This window comes from Alosa alosa, chromosome 12 (genome assembly GCF_017589495.1).
Source record: "Alosa alosa isolate M-15738 ecotype Scorff River chromosome 12, AALO_Geno_1.1, whole genome shotgun sequence".
NCBI lineage: Eukaryota > Metazoa > Chordata > Actinopteri > Clupeiformes > Clupeidae > Alosa > Alosa alosa.
This window is the reverse complement of record NC_063200.1, coordinates 29,801,060-29,823,136: the sequence shown is the minus strand read 5'-3', so window position 1 is coordinate 29,823,136 and position 22,077 is coordinate 29,801,060. Positions and strand designations below refer to the sequence as shown.

General features: G+C 42.8%; 1 protein-coding gene across 7 annotated transcripts in view; it reads left to right on the top strand.

Moving 5' to 3' along the window:
* Positions 1-19,922, top strand: part of rimbp2a (RIMS binding protein 2a) — a 67,388-nt gene extending 47,466 nt beyond the window's left edge. For 4 of the 7 annotated variants that reach the window (XM_048258456.1, XM_048258453.1, XM_048258455.1 and 1 more), the window contains 5 exons: positions 4,042-4,193; positions 5,270-6,115; positions 7,084-7,215; positions 7,351-7,497; positions 8,159-9,632. In XM_048258456.1, the coding sequence (XP_048114413.1) occupies positions 4,042-4,193; positions 5,270-6,115; positions 7,084-7,215; positions 7,351-7,497; positions 8,159-8,194 (1,313 nt within the window). In that variant the 3' untranslated portion in view covers positions 8,195-9,632. Of the gene's footprint in view, positions 1-4,041; positions 4,194-5,269; positions 6,116-7,083; positions 7,221-7,350; positions 7,498-8,158; positions 9,633-11,387; positions 11,558-11,842; positions 12,012-13,070; positions 13,172-13,727; positions 13,800-14,462; positions 14,628-17,389 lie in introns of those variants that run through there. The other 3 variants (XM_048258457.1, XR_007195219.1, XR_007195220.1) reach the window with 3 other exon arrangements.
* Positions 19,923-22,077: the final 2,155 nt, after the last annotated feature.

Below are 22,077 nucleotides of genomic sequence, written 5' to 3'. Positions count from 1 at the left end.
TAAACTAGATGTACCGCATAGCGGTACAAAATATGACCGCCCGCTCAGTCCTGTACATCCGTTCAGCGAAAATAAATCACACTTCAATTTGTCTCCATATTTTACTCCATCCCCACTCTTGAAACTTTTGTGTATGCTTGTTTGGCATGCCTGAGTGTGTGTGTGCGGCTGCACAGAAAGTACCCTACTGGTGCTGAAAAGGTGAATAGATTGTAGAATAGCCAAAGAAGATGTAGAATTGTTATAAAACCTTTAAAATCTCTAAACAATCACAAGTAGGGCAGTTCATCACAGTTCATCCATTGCAACTGGATTGATGAAAGGTCACTTACACCTGTAGGCTACATTGTATTTGGGAAAAGCAAAAGGTATCAGCATAATGTTATTTATTTATTTATTTTTATGTATTTATAAACAAAAACATCTCTGTCAGTTCCATGCCGTTTTCAACAGCTATCAAAAACAAAAGGTCATTTTGGATGGATGGATTTTTTGTGAATGTTTCTTCTTCTACATAAGATTTTAGTCATCTTTAGTTCATGTAATACTTTATTGTCAATGCACAAATTAAGTAACAGTAGTCTGAAACGTTATTGTTAATGCACAAATTAAGTAACAGTAGCCTAGTCTGAAGCGAAATGCTGTTTTACATCTAACCAGTGGTGCAAATAACTGACATGTCCAAATGGGCCTTGATGAAATCGTCGCTAGACTGTTCATACACATTTTAACGGGCCAAAGTTGAAAAGCTTTTGTCCGTTATTGTTAGTGCAAATATAGGCTGATTCATGTTCCCTTGCATTGTTTAACTGAGGTCCATGGCTAGTCTGGCTTTCATCAGACCAAGCTCAATCTTTTAAGAAATCAAAAAATAAATAGCGGGCAGATCAGGCTGGGTTCACCCAGCCTAGTCCATAGGCACCCGATATTGTTTAATTTCCGATTGAGATATACACGCTCTGGCTATTCTAAATGCAAAAAATGCATCAGGGGAGTTATGACAAAACGGTAACTAACAAACTAGATCCTAATAGAAAGTTGTTAGCTTCCCTAAGCTACAGGTAGGATTATAAGGTAGGCCTATTGACAACATAAATTGTCAATAGGCTATGCTGGCGACACAAATAAAATCTCCTTTGGAAACCAATGGCTTACGCCTTACAGTATCAAGCGGACTTAAACTGTCATATCGTGGCGAAAAGTTGTAATAACATTCACGCAGCTCCATGAGTCAAGGAAAGCGCGAATGAAGTAGCCACTTCTAAATGGGACCCACTACACAGTAGCTTAAGGTGTTTTGCTAAAGCAGCCATAATGAAATGAAGGTGTCATTGTTTGGATACTTCACACACCGCGTGCTTTTTTAATTTCACAGACTACAACTACCAAGCTGGAATCAAAGCACATCGATTCCCCTCTCACACCCTGCGCACTTAAAACAAAATAAACAGGCGTCTCAGTCTCGCATGTATAGGCAAAACTGTATCAGACCCGGTGTAGCGTTGGTAAATCTTCCATTGCACAGAATGATTTTTGTAGCGATGCAATAAATGACAGTCGAAAGATACAAACAGTGCTGCTATCAATTTGCTTGGTATAACCGCATTTATAGTTTTCTACAAATGCAATCAATCAAATGCCTCCATCACTCAACCAAGCATGCGGTAACATTACCTAGGTCCTTATTGATATTACAAGATTAGCGTACCTGCAGTAAAACCAAGCATGTCCGAAACATCCTTAGATTTATTTAGGCTTCAAGAAGAAATGGGAATTACACTTCATGTGAACATCGTCCTATCCTTATTAGATGTTAAGCTGCGGTAAATTACAGTCCTTGTATGAAGCGTCCATTGTTTTCAACCCACTTTTAACTTCCAACAAAATTACGTCTCACTGCAGCGATCGCCATCTAGTGGACAAAGCGACTACTTCTCGCCAATACTGAAAATGCAGCCATGATGATGATGATGAATATTTATTTTGGCTTTCTTTTAATCCTACTGATTTTCATTTTTTTACGGGGGCAAATCACAAATGAGTGATTATGAGCCAGGTTGATGTGGGCCCTTGAGACCAACATACCATAAAAGATTCACAGAGAACTGTGTCTGCCCTACCCTCCTTTCGGGGGTCCAGTCCAGCGGGGGCTGCAGATGAAAACGAAAAATGAGGGTTCCATGCTATCCATGTGGGGGTACATGCTCACCAAGTTTTTGTACCCCGGTCTTTCAGTGTCGGGAATCCTTGTTGGTGTCGTCACTAAATGTACACATAAATTATTTTATTGTAAGGCCCCCATGAACGAAAGTACACAAAACTTGGCATGCATTCAGAGGGTGTCATAATGATCCTACTCTTTTAATTTCGTGCAGTTTTGACCTTGTCAGCCAGAGATATTGAGAGATGAAAACACCTCATTTTTTTGCTTTTTTAATTTTTAACTAGGTGGCGCTATACATGAAATAAGTGGTAATGGGATGGGTTGACATGCCCCTTAAGACCAACATACAAAAAGGTGGACCTCCTAGGCCCTACGGTTCTCGAGATATTCACAGAAAACTGTCTCCGGCCACCTACAGGCCAGTTGGTGTATAGTAACATAAATTAATTTATTGTGTGGCCCCCATGAACGGAATTCCACAAAACTTGGCGTGCATACATAGGGTGTCATAATGATCCTACACTTCCAATTTTGTGCAGTTTTGACTATGTTAGGTCACAGATACCTTCAATTACACCACCTCATTTTTACTTTTTTGTGTTTAACTAGGTGGCGCTATATATGATATTTGTGGTTTTCGAATGCGTTTACATGGCCCCTTGAGATCAACATACAAAAAAATGGTCCTCCTAAACCCTACGGTTTTCGAGATATTCACAGAAAACTGTGTCTGCCCTACCCTCCTTCGGGGGTCCAATTCAGCGGAGGGGCTACAGATCAAAACGAAAAACGATGGTTCCATGCTATCCATGTGGGGTTACATGTCCACCAAGTTTCGTGTACCCGGTCTTTCAGTGTCGGGAATCATTGACGGAAATTTGGGCATAAAAAAAAAAAAATCTGACTAAACCTATATGACCGCCGCTTAAGCTGTGCGGCGGTCATAATAAACATCTGCTTTTATTTATGTGTAACACACAGTGACATTGATGACTAAAAATATGTCAGAAGTTGGCCAACAGTGCTAACAGCTTTCCTGACATTACTTACAGCTTCTTGAAAGAGAAACCAAAGTGTATAATTCTGTATTCTGCAGTATGTTGGCTCAATATAGCATGTAGTGTGTGGGCAGCATCTATTTTCCTCGGTAGGCTACATTTCTTTTTTTACACTTAGAGATTTAGCATCAAATTCATAGACACACACTAAGGCAGCTAACAATATTATTCTGCTTATTGCTATATGCAGTCTGTCACAATGCAGGATTAGGCATCTTTGTAAATGTGGCAAGCAATAAACCCTGATTAGTGTCATTCTACGGTAGAGAGTGGATGGAAAATATAATTGAATTTGGATAAAGAAACGTGGTTGGTGTTCCTATTCTCTAAGGAGAAAATGTGTATATGTTTATTTATGTGAGAGGGGTGTGTGTGTGTGTGTGTGTGTGTGTGTGTGTGTGTGTGTGTGTGTGTGTGTGGACTGGTGTGTGTATGTGTGGATTTGATGTTTGCCTGTTTAGGAAGATTTGGGATGAATGCTAATTCACACACAATATCTTTCGCACCTTATTTAGGGTAATCTACTTTGAGTAGTCAGTGAACACTGTGAACATACAATTCTAGGTAACCCACCCAATCTATCTCAGTGAAGACATTTTTGTAACATTCTTTTCTTGGCAGTAAAATTCTCCTATCTAAAAAATGAAATTTTCAGAATCATTTCATTCAGTCATTTATGTCATTATTTTTTATACATCTGCTATAAGTTTCAGAATTTAGAACAGCTTTAAGACAGAAATTTTTTTTTTTCCGTCTTGTACTTATATATGAGTTTAATTTGTGTGAAGGGTTTCTCATGCTGTTGTCTGCACTCCTAAGGTCCCCCACTACCTCCGCAAGAGGTTCAGGTCCAATGCGGTCCAGGTCCTGGGGTCCTACAGGTCTCTTGGAAACCCCCACTACTCACGCCTATGGGGACCTCCAATGGGGCCAATGTCATTGGGTACGCCGTGTGCACCAAGGGACAGAAGGTGAGTGTGTGTGTCCGTGTGTTTGATTTGAAGGTATTCAGCTCTGTACGGTACACTGTGAAAGTATTAGTCTTCAGCTTTGCGTGTAATGCACTGTCTTTGTCCTGGTGATGTAATAGCTGCCGCTCCTAATGCTGAAGCCATAAGCTTTTGAATCTCACATTCAACATAATTTCCACTGCAGATATGAGCTTATAGTTGTTGTCAAATACTTTGGTGCTCTCTGCTGGATGACGGAGGCATTACATCTGTGCACATTTCTATTCTAGCGTAGTGGACATAGTTAGCACATAGCTCATATTGAAGCATGGTAGACCTCTTCATTGTCATTGCAGTGTGGTATAGTTACCCTCTGACAGTTTAATATAGTATTAGAACACTGTACGACACACAGGGATGAAGTGGAGGCTAAACACAAGTAAACACAGTTTATCCACCTTTCAGAAATAGAGTTTATCCACCTCTTATTAGAGTTTATTCACCAATTGCAACGTTTAACATTCATAAATTACACTGTATTATCCACATTCACAATATGTACACTCATCAACACTCTAGGAACCATTTAATACCACTGGTATTGTTATAAACATTGGACAATAACCTCCACCATCATCAAACATGTTCTGAATGCCTTTTTAAAAAATCTGATACGCAATGGCGGAGTCCACCTTACCGAGATCACAGAATTCATAGTGTGGATCTCTTATTTTACCACTACATCCCTGACTATACTGTATAGTGCATGCATTTGAAAGATCAAGGAGAAGGAGAGACTTTTGAAGATTGTGACTATGTAGTCTTTCCTTAGTGATCTGCCACAGCACAATAATTGGATTGATTTGATTGTTTTGATTTGCCAGTTTAGATCTTTAGACGTTTGTTCATTTTGCTTCATGTATTAATTTAAAATGCAGACATGAAGCTCTGTCCAGTCATAAATGCTTAATGACTTAAAATGTAACTTGCCTTACCGATCAGAAAACAGCCATTATGGTGACAAACAGTAAACACTAAAATAAAGACTGTATATGTAGTCTTGGCGATAAGGGAGTGCTCTTTGTGTATGTCTTCAGATAGCTGAGGTGATGTTTCCATTGGCGGACTACGTGACTGTGGAGTTGAACCGAATCCAATGTCTGGAGGCGCGCGAGGTCGTCGTCCGGACCCTGTCAGCACAAGGAGAGTCGCAAGACTCGCCCGTCGCAACCATTCCAAACAACCTGCTGGTGCCTCCGCCTGGTGCTCCCCATCAGCACCCCCACCCCCCCCCCCCACGCGCCTCCGCCTCACCTCCAGTCCCCGCTACGCCCTCAGCCCCAGCCGATGCCCCCGCACCAGCACCCGGGCCCCCAGCAACCGCAGCCTCAGATGCAGCCGCACCCTCCACCCCACGCTCCGCCCCACCCGGTCCCCCAGCCCTCGCCCAGCCACTTCCAGCCCCTGCCGCAGCAGCCTCCCCGACACCTGCCCCCGCACCCTCCGCACCCACACCCGCAGCCTCCGCCACACCTCCACCCGCTGCCCCCTCACCCAGGCCCCCAGCCCCAGCCCCACATCCCCATGCCCCAGCCGCACATCCCGCAGCTGGCCCACCCGGCTCGGGGCATCCGCAGAGACCACTAAGTGCCAGAGAGCTGGAAACCAAAGAGCCCGGGCTGCCCGGGGGGCCTCCCGGCGCCGGGCACCACGGCCCTCCAGGCGGCCAGCAGCCGTGGGAGCCCCTGCGCTCGCCCTCGAGCGGCCCCATGCCCCGCGGGCCCGCACACGGACACATGCTGGAGGCGCCAGCCCACCCCAACCGCCGCTCGCCCTCACCACAGAGGATCCTGCCGCAGCCTCGCGGCACGCTCATCCCCGACACGGTAGCCAAGGCCATCGCCAGAGAGGCAGCACAGAGGGTGGCCGCCGAGAATGGACGGGTGAGTGCTGGAGGTTGGAACTGGTGCGGTGCAGTATGGGTTGTTTGGTTTGATGTGGTGTAGTTAGTTTTATATTGTTTTGGGGGTTTTAGTTTGGTTTGACTTTTGCCATGTTGTGATTATAGTGTGGTGTTTTTGACTCGAGTCCAACAGATTTTTGTTAAGTTTGGTTTGAGTTGAGTCGAGTTGAGTGCCGTTGGGTTTGTGGGAGAGTAAAACTGATTGAACCAGAGTGTTCTTGTACGTTCTTCTGTCTGTCTTTCTTTGGCATGGTTAAATTCCAAGGATTATAAAGGCTGTTTCAGTGACAAAGGCTGTTTCAGTGTCCTAAAACAAGCTAAAACAAGACAAAACTTTATGTTAAATATGTTAGACTGTAAGAGGATTAAAGTGTGTTAAAAGAAATAGAAGATTTTTTTGCCATGCACTTAAAAATGCTGTAAATGTTTGCACTGCAGTTATGTTGGTAGACCAATCCATTTCTTCTGAAGGTCAGTATATATCACTTTTCTTACTAGGAGAACTTATTAACTTAAAATAAGCCAACCCTTACTGTGGTTGCATACAAAAGACAAAATCGTACAAATATGCATTTAAGATTATAATAATTTACAAAATACCAAAGAGATATTCTGGGATTTTGAGGTTTCATTAGCCACAGGTTGTTGTACCAGTGCAAACTAGACATTTTAATCCAGCAACATAGGATTATCATTCAAATATAAAATGAAATCTGTGGGATTTTGGCTGTAGGGAATAATTTGAGAAAAAGGATAATATCATTGCACCTCGGGAGCAGAACCCATCATATCACAGGATTTAATGGAAAAAAGTTCATTCAAGGTGGAAAGATGTTGCATCACCAGGTAAAATTACTGAATGCAGTGTCATCATGTTCCAGATGACATTCTGTGCCGAACATTATCTCTCTCTCTCTCTCTCTCTCTCTCTCTCTCTCTCTATCTCAGACTGAGAGGAGGAGCCAGCCTTTCCACCAGCAGGGCTCAGATGAAGAAGAGGATGAGGAAGGTTACGGCCAGGGACGGCGTAGAGGGGCATCTGTGGACGACTTCCTCCGTGGCTCTGAGCTGGGCAGACAGGTTGGGCAGCATCCCCGACCTCTACTCAAGACCCTTACATGACATTCTACTTTTCAACATTGCTTAGATATTAGTGTGCGTAGTAATGTGTGTGTGTGTGTGTGTGTGTGTGTGTGTGTGTGTGTGTGTGTGTAGCCTCAATATAGTCAGGGTGAGGAGTACCATACAGAAAGCAGCCGTGGCTCTGACCTGTCTGACATCATGGAGGAGGATGAGGAGGAGCTCTACTCCGAGATGCAGCTGGAGGAAGGTCGCAGGCGCAACTCTCACAACACACTGAAGGTGCACACTACACACATACATCACTCACACACACAACAAAAGGCCTTATTCTCTATCTAGAATTAGACTCCTCAGCTATAGGGTATGGAATGTCTAGTACATGCGTTGTGTGTGTGCTGTTGTATCCACCTTATTTGTTAGCCAACAATAGACGTCGCCAGGACACTTTAATATTCCTCAATCCGGTTTTCTATTTCCGGGCGAATATGATGGTAGTCTGACCAAAAGACAGTGCCTGACACATCCTAAGCCATGTAAAAGTAAACTTATATTATATCAAATGTCCCTATGGAGTGCAGAATTGCCAACATTTTGAAAGTAATATAAGTTGAAGAATATTCATGTCACTGAGTTTACGGAAACTGCACTATGTAAACAGAATGGACAGGAGAAGAAAACTGGAACCGAAAAAGGTTTCAGGAAGAAGGTGGATACCGTAATTTCCCAACTATTAGCCGCAGTTTATATATTGATTTTGTAAAATTTCTTCAGCTTTGAGGTTGATACACGGGGGCAGTTGATATGGTATTAATATGGTTTTGTTTTTTTAACATGCATAAAATACTGTCCTGCGGCTTATACATAATGCGGCTAATACACAGGAAATGACTGTGCTCTGTAAAGTAGTGAAAAGTGGTCATGCCTGTGTCTGTTATGTCAGGGCTCTCCCTTCGTCTGGGCGTCTGGAGCGCGGTGACAATCGACGTCAGGGTCACGGCGGACCTCAACCCCAGCGCCGGCCTCTCATGGTGCCCTCAATTGGTCAGTGCCGTCGCTGTCGCAGACAAGCGGGGATTCTAGGAACTCTTTCATGTTGTGTGTGTTTTTGTGCTCAAGTGTTTTGTGTGCTCCTTGTTTACTGTGAGCATTTCTGCCCACTGTCCCACCCCATAGTAGGAGCTCTACCATAGGCTCTCCATGAGCTTCTCAGTGTCCGCAAGTCGCTCTCTGTGTTGTTCAATCATGTCCATGTTTTCTTGCAGTGTCAATAGTCATTAATATGACACACACACTTTTATACAGATGTTGCAAGGTTTAGGCCAGACTTAAATAACTATGTCATAGTTAGAATGATCAAACACTGATATTAGTCAACATTTTCAGCTCAAGAAAAACCCATACATTTTGATTTGAACCTCAAATGCAACCGATCACCGAAGATGTCTGTGGTGACCACAACAGTGTTGACTAATTAACACTGTTTGAACGTATCATTAGCTACAACATTTCTATTTTTCAACATGTCTGCCCATGCACTGATATAAGTGCATCATGAAGAGAAGAAACCAAAGTTGTACTGGATGGCAGCTACTGGTTCTTGCTGCTGTAGCTATGCATCATGCTGTCTTGTGATGAATATTTTATATCTGTTATCTGATGACTAAAACAAATGTGGTTAAAAGATGTCAAATTTGAACCTTACTGTAAATGTGTTGATGATTGACTGCATTTGAGGTAATTGGCAGATTTGCCTAAATTTGATTGTTTTAAAACGTAGTGCTCCATGAATTGTTTTTTTGATGAACAGTAAGCCAATAGCACACCTTTTGTAGGGCTGTAGACTTGTTCCTCAGTGATGCCCCTGTCCCACCTCCCATACTTCTGTCCACTCCTGCCCCTCCTCCTCCTGTGACCTCCTGTGCATGGTAACAAGCCGCCCTCTGATGTTTCCATAGAGATAACCACAGAGAGTAACAGTGAGGGGAACCTATCTCCGGTCATGGAGGATGTTTACTATGGCAGAGTAGCGCGCCACAGGACATGGTCCTCTCGACGTGGGGGGCCGCGGCCGGCCTATGGTACGTGTTCGAGCCCCTCTCTGCCCTTCAGGAAAGAGAGAGAGAGAGAGAGAGAGAGAGAGACAGAGAGAACGAAAGAGAGATGGTTCGGGCCAGCGCACTTTCCAAATGAGCCTCTCTATCTATCACCCTAATCGCATGAGCTGCTGGCCTGCCTGCCTGCACAGAGGAGAGACAGTGCCCATGAGTGTCTGACTGACCGACTGCATTCCAGTGCTGGGGGACGCCCGCCCCGCGTCAGCCGTGCCCGTGGGGGAGATGCGATGCAGACCGTGTATGCTGCTGAGACTGCTCCAAGAGAATGGCCCGCCCGAACCCTGACCCCACCCCCTTCTACGCCCCAACCCCCCCCCCTTCCCACTCACAAGTCCTCTGCACTGATTGCCATGTGCTGCCTGCCCTTACACCCCTGCCCACTACCCCCCCCCCCCTCCCCAGACATGATCATACCCAGACTACTTTTACTCCTCCCTGCATGAGAACATGGTAAAAGTCAAGGGTGCTGCAGTGCCTTTAACCCCTCACAGGGAGGATGCTGTCTCCTTGTGTTCTACTCACCACAACCAACATGTATTTCTCATACATCACACAGGCCGTACACACGATAACCTAAACAGAGAAAGACTGAGAGTTAGGACATGTAGATGAGACAAAAGGTTAGGACATGTAGGTGTTGGCAGGGAAGGCTCTGTCCCCTAGTTTTCATTAACATGTCTAAGCCTAGTTAGTATTCTGATCACATATAAATCATATCGAATTATAAACTGATTTCTAAATTCTTATTCATGAAATAAGATGACTCAAAAATCAGTACCCTCCAGTGCCCCCCAGTGGCCCAAAAAGTTGTGGTCAGGTGGAAAACTAGTTGAATGTGAGAGGGGCCAAAGCTATGCGCTTTCAGATTCATCTGGTTTGTACTGTAAGAAGCGGCCAGATTTGGATTTAATGTACTTGGTCCTGAATGAAATCCCTAATACCATAAACAGTATGTGAACAATACTCTCAAGGCCTTTGGAGGAGAAACAGCCATGTAGAAACCCAGATTGTCCTATATTTATGCTTGGTATAAGCTATCTATATCTCTGTTTTCTACTCCAAACTCACCTTAAGCATTTGGAGTCAAAGAGGTCTGTTTTTGTTTCATAAACAAAGGCTATTCTCAGACTAAACTTACCTCAAATAAAGGTAAGCTTTTTTGTATTTGGTATAGAATATGATAAATTGATAAGATTAGTTAATGATAACATATTGTTTGTAAGCCTATATCAAAATCAAGCATGCCAATAATTCTGGAGGGTACTGTATATGTATGTTTGTTTTTGCTTAGTCTATATTTTTGTTTGACTATACAGTCCTTTTTCATTAAATAGTTATTGTAGCGCTAATGTTGCACTCATCACACAGTTCAGGATAGAACACCCAGATTAGATGCCTCGCCAGTGTTCAGCTTCATGCATGACTCAGATCCATAGCACAGTTGTTGGGAGACTGTGAATGTCTTTGTTCAGTTCTGTGCCATGTTCAGTTGCAGTCTGTGTTGGTCATCGTGGGTGTCTTGCTGCACCAACCAACCATCGTGGGTGTGGCTTGCTCTCCATCCGTGTGTGTGTGTGTGTGTGTGTGTGTGTGTGTGTGTGTGTGTGTGTGTGTGTGTGTGTGTGCGTGCGTGCGTGTGCGTGTGTGTGCGGGTGTGTTTGATGTGTTAATTTGTGGGTCACTCACACCCTCGCACAGCATTCTGCCTGTACTAGGTGTCCATGGCCTGCGTTGGTTGTTCCACTGGTGACCTGTAGGGGGTGCTGAATGGATTGATAACTGCAGTGCGGATGAGAAATGAGTGGTGATGGCTCGATCAGTTCAATCCATTGTTTTTCAGTTTTGCTGCATGCCCATCTGAACTGACATCTGCACCATGTGATTCCTGTCTCAATTTCTGTGTGTGTTTGTTGGTGTGCGTGTAACATATGAATTATAATCTTAAAACTAACACAATTAATGAATTTCATCACAAAATGGAATGTCTTAACTACACATTATGGGATGCATTATTCTCTCTGTCTGCATGCGCGTCTAACTTTCGATCTCCCATAGATGGGTACAGGGACCGAGACCGACGGTCACCTCCCTACTACGACGAGTCAGAACCCGAGGACCAGTGTCGAATCTTTGTGGCGCTCTTCGACTACGATCCCCTGTCCATGTCCCCTAACCCGGACGCAGCCGAGGAGGAGCTGCCATTCAAAGAGGGCCAGATCATCCGGGTAGGTGAAGCATCTGGAGCCGGCGGACTTTTATTTGAATGTCTTCTCATTCTCAAATGCTCTTATAAATGTTGTTACTGCTCCTATAAATGTTAATGACGGCCATTATCATCGTTAGCATGTGCCGCAGGGTTTTTGGCTTCTGTCGGCTGGTGTGAAATTGGCCATTAAAGGACTAAAAGGTCTTGGGATATTACAAAGTCATTAAATGCTGCTCTTGTGTCCATCTCTGCTCTTTCGTCTTCCTTTCGTTGTCGCGCGTTCCTCTCTGTCTCTGTAAACTAGGTGTATGGCGATAAGGATACGGACGGCTTTTATCGGGGTGAAATTCGTGATCGTTCCGGCCTGATTCCCTGCAACATGGTCTCAGAGATCCGTGCGGAAGATGAAGAAACAAGAGAACAGCTCCTCAAACAAGGCTTTCTGTCTCTGAACACACCTGTGGACAAAATAGGTACCTTAAAATGACTCATTTGGCTGTGAAGAAGGATCAATCAGTGTCCCATCATTTTAGATATTCACAGGAAGAGATGTTAAATTCCTTGTACTATTAGTTGGGGACTTCCTACAGTGTCACTGTCACATGCATGCCTGCTCATACTAAACAACCTAGGCTAGGGCAGTGGTTCTCAACTGATGGGACACTCACCAACACAGGGCTTTAAGTTCTCAGGCACTCAGGAATTCAGGCATGGCCCAGGTTGATTTGAAAATAGATCATTGTATATAATGGCTTTGAAACTTTATGATAACTTCAGGAAGATACATCTTCTTGTGACGACAACAGCAACATTGAAGCATTGTGGGCATTTCACTGGGGTTTTTTAGTGGGTACCTTCCTCTGTCTTTCTTATTGACCTAAGCCCACAACATCTACGAAAGGTTCAGCAGTGGTGTCTGGCTAGAGGTGGTGTCTGGTGTCTGGCCAGAGCATTCCATGCTAATGATGGGTTGGATAACATGTCCTTACCAGATGCAAAAACATAGATCTCAAGCATTAGTGAGATTTCCACACAGCAACCATCACTGAATGCCAGTGTACTTAGGCCCATCTTTAAGTACGCTGTCTGTTGTGAATTAACATTATATTTTCATTTAAGGATTTGTAAGTATTTGAGTAACACTTTACTTGACAGTATCGACATAAGAGTGACATGACACTGTCATGAACACATGACACTGTTATGACACATGAACCCGAACCCTAATCCTAACCTCTAACCCTAACCCTAATTCTAACCCTAACCCCTAATTTATGACAAAAAATGAATGACACTTAATAACAGAAGCGTTATGTCATAAATGTTAATGACTTGTTTATGACAGTGTCATGTCACTCTTATGTCGATACTGTCAAGTAAAGTGTAACCGGTATTTGTGAATAGTTTCAACACAACATGTTTTAACATCAAATTCTTCTATACCCAGTGAGATATCATAATCAATCTTTTTAGTCCTTTCCTACCTTTGGACTCTTGCTTTTGGTTGTTAACCCCTTCCTCTCTGCCCACAGAGCAGAACAGGAGAGGAGGCAGGCATGCTGTGGCCACCAGGAGGATGGTGGCTCTGTACGACTACGACCCCAGAGAGAGCTCCCCAAACGTGGATGTGGAGGTGCACATTCAGCCCACTTCCCTCTCCTCTTCCCAATCCATCATACTGTTCAAATCCCTGTACCAGTCATCCTGTGCTATCCTGTGCTTTTCTCTGTTGGTGCATCACAGAAGCCATTTCCATTTGTTTCATCTGGAGATTCCACAAGCTTGAAATCACACTGATCCATAAATTCCGCTCCATAAATTATCATGCAAATCTATATTTCATTGCTTTATACACACACACGCATGCATGCACGCACACACACACATATATGCACAAATACACAGACACATATTCACAGGGCTCTACCTTTGTGTGTCTAACTCAATTCAGTACCACGTAACACTATAGCATCAGGTATTGTTTGTGATAAAAGCAGCGTTATTTTACGGTACCCAATTCAGCTCATGATAATGTGTTTAGCATACATGCTATAATTTGGAATCACTTGAGTTGCCAGTGCCTCTAAGCCTGTTAATGAATAACACAACCACCCACACACACACACTCCTATCACGCCCTGCTGACAGGGCAGCAGTTTAAGTAGCTGAGTGTGTGTTTTTCCACGCAGGCTGAGCTGACGTTCTGCGCTGGCGACATCATCGCTGTGTTTGGGGAGATTGATGAAGATGGATTTTATTATGTAAGTAACTTTTTTTTTTCTTTTCATAAACTTTCTGCTGACCCCTCACATCAGACGTCTGGTCGGCTGTCTCCTGGCGGCCCCGGCCAGCGCTGACCTCATGCTGAGAGCACAGCCGCCAGACGTGACCAGCAAACCTGCTCCCAGGTTTCTCTACCCAGCAGTCATTAAAGTGAAAGCAGGATAGAGTACATAATCTACTCTGAGCAGAGAGAGGCGTTTAATAGGCTTTGAGATCAGAATCCAGCTTGCAGAGAGAGGTGTTTAACTGCAGGATGGAACATGAGAGCTTGATGGAATTCCCACAATAACAACTTACAAATGACAGTAAATAAGAAATCATGAAATAAAACAGTTTGTCTTGGATCAGCATGTATTCTGAGAAGCACTCTCTGTGCCTTGTGCCAAGAATTTCAGACACAGATTTTTTTTTTCACTTTAAGCATTAAGAAAATTTGTTTGTCATACAGGATATCAAAGTTAAGACAAATATGAAATGTATGACTAATGACAACACATAAGATGATTCTGCTCCACGATCCATGAATGTTCAGGTTCAGCCATTGTGCTGACACCATGCGTTTCAAGTTAGAAACCAGGAGCGCCTGTCTTTCTCTGTGCCTTTGACTTGTGTCCCCCTGCTGTGCCCTCCTCCCTGTGCAGGGTGAGATCAATGGCCACCGGGGCCTGGTCCCCTCCAACTTTCTCGAAGAAGTGCCTGACGACGTGGAGGTCTACCTGACGGACACGCCCCCTCGCGGCGGGCAGCCGGCCGAGCCCGAGGCGGAAGCGGCTCCGGTCCCGCCGCCGCAGGCCGAGGCCAAACGGGTACACCCCTCCTCCTCCTCCTCCCACCGCCGCTGTCAGCGCTAGGCCCTGTGTCCATCCATCCTCCGTTTGAGTTGCTCGTCTTTTGCCGTCTGTGCTGTTTTTTCCTCTTTTTTTTATTTTTTTCTTGTGAGTGGTCTGTGAGTTAGTTCAGTGGTTGTTTTATTTTTTTTTGTTTCTTGGTTTTTTTTTTTTAAATTATTATTGTTTTTGGTTGGTTGTTTGCCTGATTGTCTGTCAGATTGTTTGTTTGTTTGTTTGTGGCCGTGGTGATGGTGCTGGTGCTGGTGCTGGTCGTGACTTTTTTTGGGAGTCCGAGCCCTTTCTGATGTCTTTTGGAAAGGAAGAAGCAAAGCCTGTGATGAGATGTGAGCGCACACAGACACAGACGGCCAACAGACTCACGTTGGGGGCCCACACAAATGGGGGTGACATGCATAGAGCCCTCGCAGAACTCAGAACTGTGGGCAAGCATAGGAAAGAAAAGAAACACAAACAAACATAAAGAAAAAAATGTCATACCTACACTGACAGCTTAAAAAAAAAAAAAGAAAAATGCCAATGTTTTGCACTGAAACACAAAATCTCCATGTGGATACTGTGTGTGGTATAATCTCATAAGTGCTTTATGAACTTGTCCAAAGGGTCCCTGGTTGGAATTATTTGTTACCTATAACAAGACAACAAAAATTGAAGAGTTCATGTAGGTTGCCATGATTCAGCAAAGCATGCCTTTTTCAAAAATAATCTTGATACCTTTTTCTATATTAAATATGACCGCATACATTGGCCTAACTGTTGTATTTCTTTGAATAGGCTTTGGTTCTTTTGTATATTGCACACTCATATATTATAAAAAAAACTCTATTTTTCAGATCAGACTCTGAAAGCAAAGAGACACTGCACAGTGGTCTCGTTACCAAGTTGATTGGTACAAATCCAAGACTGTAATGGTAAAAGTGAAAGAAATAAATGACTAATTACAAAAATCCACATGTTTCCTGAGAAAGATGTTTTGGTGGTCATCTGTGCTTATGTGTCTATTTTTGTGGATTTTTCCCTTTTCTTTTGTGTGTTTTTATTAAGACAGTGTCATTGCATCATTGTTGTTTTTTGGTTTCTTTTTCTCCTTCATTTTTCTTCTTCACCTGCTTGGCACAAAATGGAGAGAAACAGAAGGAGATTACTCATTTTTCATTTTGGCAGAATCAGAACATCAGCTGTTTGGATGAGCAAGTGGGAAAGTCGGTTATTGTATTTAAGTAGGCGGGGGACAGCTGTGCAAAATCCTATCTAACTGCTGAGTAAACATGGTGGTAATTACTAATCATCAGAAATAGCTTGCTGCGGAGCGCTAATATGATAAAAATAACCCAAGGGAAGTGTAAATGACTTACTGAAGACTTGATCATGACATCTTTGGTGGTCTTTAATATAATTATGTCATTTAAACTATATCATAGGGGTGCACACAGACACTCGTCTCCTAGCAGTCTATTTTTGGCTGGTATTAATCTTTTAAAAAGACTTTTTAAGTAGCTCTCCTCAGTCTGTTTATTATTTATTTTTTTATTGGTGAAGCCTTGGATGTTTATGGAGCTTAGTTGGCCTTCAGGACATCTCTGCTGTCAAGTGGAGGCTTAAGTCAAAGAGCCTGGAGATTCTATTCCTAAGTTCATTTCAGCTTTTATAATGCCATCATCAGAAGCTAAACGGTGCTCTGTGGCATGAGTTTGACATCAACTTTATGTCCTGAAAAAGTTTTATGCAGTTGCCTCAGTTGCACCAGCCTCATGCAAAGCACTGAGTCTGGGGCAGAAAGCAAACATTGCCATGCAATTATAAAGCACCCCCAGAGGACCGCAGCTGTCATTAAAATATGTGTGTCTGGGGTGTATTCTGGTCCAGACATACAAGTATTCACATGAATGTAAAATAGCTGAGTTCTGCATGAAGAGAAAGTCAACTAAAATGCATTGTTTCCAGTTGAGTCCCTGACAAATTTACTCAGCACATTGCACACAACATTACGCTAGTGTGATATGATTTTGGCTTGCTTAACTGCTTTAGTAATTCCATTACTTTTTAAGGCATCAAGTTGTTTAGGTATTTTCATTGGTTAAAATATTATCTAAATATATCACATTAATTTCACTAAAATCAGTTTCAAATAAAACTATAAAACATACCCTGGTACACCCAGGCACATTAAGCCTCCATATGACAGACTACATCTGCACTAGTTTCTCTTATGGCTATGTACTGTATCTGCAAATATGACACAGATGTGTACATATTTGAAGAAGCAGCATCCAAACATAGTTAGACTTACCCAAGAAAACAGACAACAGCACAACACAATTTGTCTATGGCCAAAAGTAGGTGTCTTCCTGTCTTACTTGTTTGCAAGAGTTGGGAATGTATTTGCGATCATTCCTTTCCTATAAATAAGTAAACTTTGTCACAGGTTGTCATGATAGCAGCCAGATTTGATGGCAATCCAGGTCATCTCTGGTTATCCAGCTTCAAAAATGTCTACATAAAAAATCTGTTAGTCATAGTATGAGGCAATGCTGAGGCAATGCTGATAAACACACACATACATAAACACACAGAGAGATACACAGACACACACACACACACACACACACACACAGTTGATCAGAGGAGTCTCCATCTGCTAGGGCCGATAGGCTTGCTGTTGTGTAACCTGCCTGTTACCGTCCCCCCACTTCTGTCCTCCCCCTCCACGGATCTCTCAGCAGGTACCCGTGGAAACGGCCCCCTCACCCGGACGCCCTGCCTCCCCCATCGTGCGCCCGCAGCTTGTCCCCATCCCCATGAGGCCCCTGAGCCCCATACGCGGGCCCCAGGACCTGGCCTCCAAAAAGAAAAAAGGACTGCTCTCGAAAGGGAAGAAGTTGCTGAAAAAGTTCTCCACCGCAAAATAGACCCATGGTCATCCTCAGCCAAGTCATAAGTATGCAGGTACTGACTGTGGAGGATGAGTTGAGATAAGGGCGCGCTTGCCAATGTTTGGGATCGGCGTCAAGAAAAAAAGATCTTGTTACCACGTAGTGCCGATTGTGTGATTGAAACGGGTCAGTTAGTTCCTCAAAAGTTCATTGCTTTCAATCAGAATGTGTGGGGAGATAGCAATGACAGGTCATTGATTCAGTCTTTTAGTTCAAGCAGTAAATACTGAGAAAGCTTCAGTGCCAAGATGTACGTGGATATTTACAATTTCTTGGTTTTAAACTGCAGGGATCTTTATGATTTGTGACAAGGGCAAATGTGCAACATATATACAGTGCACACACGCACACACACATAGACACACACACTTGTTTGTTCATGGTGAGTGACAGGGAGGTATGAGCTGAAATTGTGCATCAGGGTATGGAAAGATTCATGCAAACAAATCTACGCCAAGAGTCACCTAGACCAGAAAATAACAGTATATATATATAAATATATATATATATATATATATACTATCATCTATTATCAATACTTCCTCATATATTTATCTAGATACCTTCAGTGCAATATACAGCGTCTGTTCAGAATAATACATTTTACAGGAGGTGTTTGACACTTGACTTTGTATGAGAGGTGTTTTGTGCTATAGTGTTTAGACAGGGTGCTTCAGAGGTCGAGAGCTTGAATGAGTAATATATGAAAACTTTCTCACCATCTCAGTGGCCTTCATCTAAACAAAACAAACAAACAAACAAACAAAAAAAACTACAATGACCAAGATGCTCTTCTGCTGTGACTGCTGTGCTCTTTCTCCACCTCGTGTTTTCTTCTCCCATCAGTCTGTGCCAAGTACCTACTCTGGACTGCGTAATGTGTGGGACTGGCGACTTTTCAATGGGCCATGGCCATGTTTGGTTGAATCCAGCCTCTTGTGTTTTGCCTTTCAAAATGCACAATTGTTTGTGTTTCACTCGGTGAGTGGAGAGTGACTGGTCTCTGTGTGCTTGTGTGGGTATGTGGCTGTATATAATGTGGGTCTGTGTGTGTGTGTGTGTGTGTGTGTGAGAGAGAGAGACAGACAGAGAGAGAGAATGAGAGAGAGTGTGTGTGTTTCCGTGTGTGTGACTCACTGTCTTTTGTGTGTTCATGTTTGTAAATCCGTTCAACAAAGAGAAACAGATATAAAAATTGAACTAGAAAAAAAAATGTATCAAAGTCACGTGATCATGTGCTGTGCTGCTAACCTACATAGTGTCACATTTTTTTGTTCACTGTCGCCAGGTGATGGTTGCTCTTTCTCACTCAAGTAGGAAATATATTTACTCAAAGATGTCTAGGTGTGCAGTACCTTCTGATTTTACAGCGTTTACTCGTTTACATAGTGGCCCTTCTGTGTCAGCAGAAGTGGCACTCCTGTGCGAATCTGTGAAAGGATGAGATTTGGTAAATACTTTGGTAAGACCCCTGGACTTCAGCCTGTTCAGTCCTTGATTTATCCCAACCAAATGGGTGACATGGTATGACTTCTAGATTGGTATGACTAGTTGGTGACAAATCAGAAATCATTCAAACACAACTCAAACAATTGGCCAAGTGTGTTTGTTTTGCTCCCACTGAACCAAGATAACGGTCGGTGTAGCCCAAATACTCATGCAATCGGATCAAAAACTGAGCTAGGCTTTGCCAACACTTTCTTTTCCCTGTGTTGAAATCAGAGTGAGTATTTTACTAAAAGAGACCTTTCACAATCAGCAAGAGTGTTATGACCAATGTAATGATTCTTTTGATGTAATGCATATGAAGTTTTGTATATGTTTGTATGTAAATGAGACATATGTTGCTGAATAAAAGGATGACTGCCAAAAAGTGTATGAAGCATTCAGCTGCCAGTATAGCTTGTACCATTATTTTTTTGCCAAACCATTTTGTCATTTACTTATTTATGGAAAAGAGAGAAAGACTAACTTAATAACTACACTGAGATCTCACTTTATAGTCCATTTGTGGCTGGCAATGGTATCTTAACTGTTTGAGTGGCTGTTGGTCTTTTGTACTTTTACTCATTTGTAGATAATTTATTATTAATGTTTATACTTGATTTTTCAGATTGCATTTTTAGTGCATCAGGATGTATTACTTGACAGTGCAAGCAGTATTCATGGTGTTCTCAAGAAAAGTCTCAGTTGCTCGCCCTGTGAATCTAAAGACTATGAGATGAAATCAGTGGAATGTGTCTATGAGTATCATATGCTGTGTGGCTGTGCATGTGTTAATCACACCTTTTCTAATGAAAATAAATTTGATATTTTTCAAGTTGTTTTTTTTTCTCGTCTTTTTTGTGGCAAATGGCCTGACTCGCATCCAATCAAGTCTGAATGTCATTACATGAGACGTCCTGTGTGGGGCATGAGCGAGCAGCAGCAACTGTAGCGCCAACACGGGTTTAACCGAGGCAAGCGGCGAAGCCTGTGTGTGGCATCCCGCTCTGCTGCGTCTGACAGGGACAAATGCTCAGCAGAGAAATGAATAATTAGCCAGATTCTTCCAGTGAGCTAATATTACATTCTTTTTTGACACAGATTTATCTCATTGAAGACTCTCTCTCTCCTCCAGGATACATATCCTCACTTAATACATCACCTTAGGTATCTCGACAGAGCGAGAGAAAGAGCTAAATTTGACACCGAAGAGTGTCTGTGTGCTTGAATACTACAATGATTCAGTGAAAGGACGCCTTTCTTTTGATCTCCTTTATATGATTAGTATGTGACCATGGCACATTTTCCTTCCAATCACATGAATAAATGAAGACTAAATGAAATGAAGAAATGAAAATGTCATATTGAGTTTATTTTTTGGATCCCATCTATATTCTATTATAATAAGTGACATGGGCATTCATCTCATATCAACCTACTAGCAATTTTCATAAGGCAGTCTGCGTAGTAGCACCCCTGAATTCTGAGTAGATTCATGATAAGAATAAATGCAGAATCAATATAAAATTCAGATGGAAGTGTGATCAAATACTAACAGGATTATGACCGGGGAAGATGGAGGGGAGTCTGCAACAGCAGTGGATTTCTTCCTCCAGTATTAGAGCGGAAGCACAAAAGGGGGAGAGAGAGAGAGAGAGAGAGGGAGCCTTTTGGCAGAAAGAGGAGTGATGAGATTACAGACATAGATCACAGTGCCCTATGCACCTCTCTGTCTGAGCTGTCCTTACCTTTCTCAAAAGGGGCAGCCCTCTCTCTGATTCTCTCTCTCTCTCTCTCTCTCTCTCTCTCTCGCGCCAGTGAGGCCCTAGGCCCTAGGGCTGGAGCATGTTTAAAATTCTCTCCTGCTCCCTTGTGACCTCTTGAGGAGCACCTATTCCTCAGTACAACACACACACACACATTCTCTCTCTCCCTCTCTCTCTTACTTACATATACAGGCACACACATACAGTACACATACATACATATATACTCACCTTCATCCTCACGGTTTTGTTTTTCACTGTGTAGCTTTTCAGATGTAGCTGTTTTATTATTTAAAATACTGACTCACCATGGTCCCTTGTGAACAATTAAATTTAGGATGATAACAACTCCCTTTTTGAGACTTTGATCACTCTCAGCCTTACATCCTGTCACAGGAGGGATTGTAGGAAATGTTGCCACGACGACAACCTGCAGGCAATGTTTGTCGTTAGCAAGTGCCACCACCTGCTCTCACGGTAGCCTTTCGTAACAGTGTAATTAACATCACGACACGCATAACATGCTACATCTAAAAGTATGTGTTTATTGTATTGGTGGAATGTATGTGGTGGACAGTAAATTTGATAGAAAGGTAGCCAACCTGTAGAAGGGGTTCACGCTGTCCCACTGGCAAACAGGAAGTGATTTATGTAAACTTCCCACAATTTCAATATTTGACAAAATATCATAAATGGTACTTCAAGTAGCCTATGTGTTATTTTAGATAGATTGCTGCTGGGCTATATGTCTTGGTTCATGTCTGTTAACAACTCATTGCCGTCATGGTGAAGAGCATATCTCGCGGTTATGGAAATAGTATGCACTATGCCATTATTATAGCTAGAATAATGCATGTTTCGAATTATATAATGTTTCTATAGTACAAAATGTTATTTCACTCTGTTTTTACGTGGTTAAAGCCACCACACATCCAAATAAGTGCCCACAGGCCGTCAGTCTCCATAGGTTAACATGGCAAAACTCAACCCCCTACCTGATAGCCCCAAATATATTTGCATCTTTCTAAAACTGTTTTTCCATGTCTCACCTGCATAAAATATAGTATAAACACAGATATGTGTGCATTGACTTAGAATAAATGGGGTTTACTGCCTGGTCGGGACAAATGAAACAGGTGTTTCAATCGTCCCGCCATATACATTTAGCATTATAGGCTGTTTTGCATCCATTAAAAACAAACATGCAATGTGAACGTCTGGGAT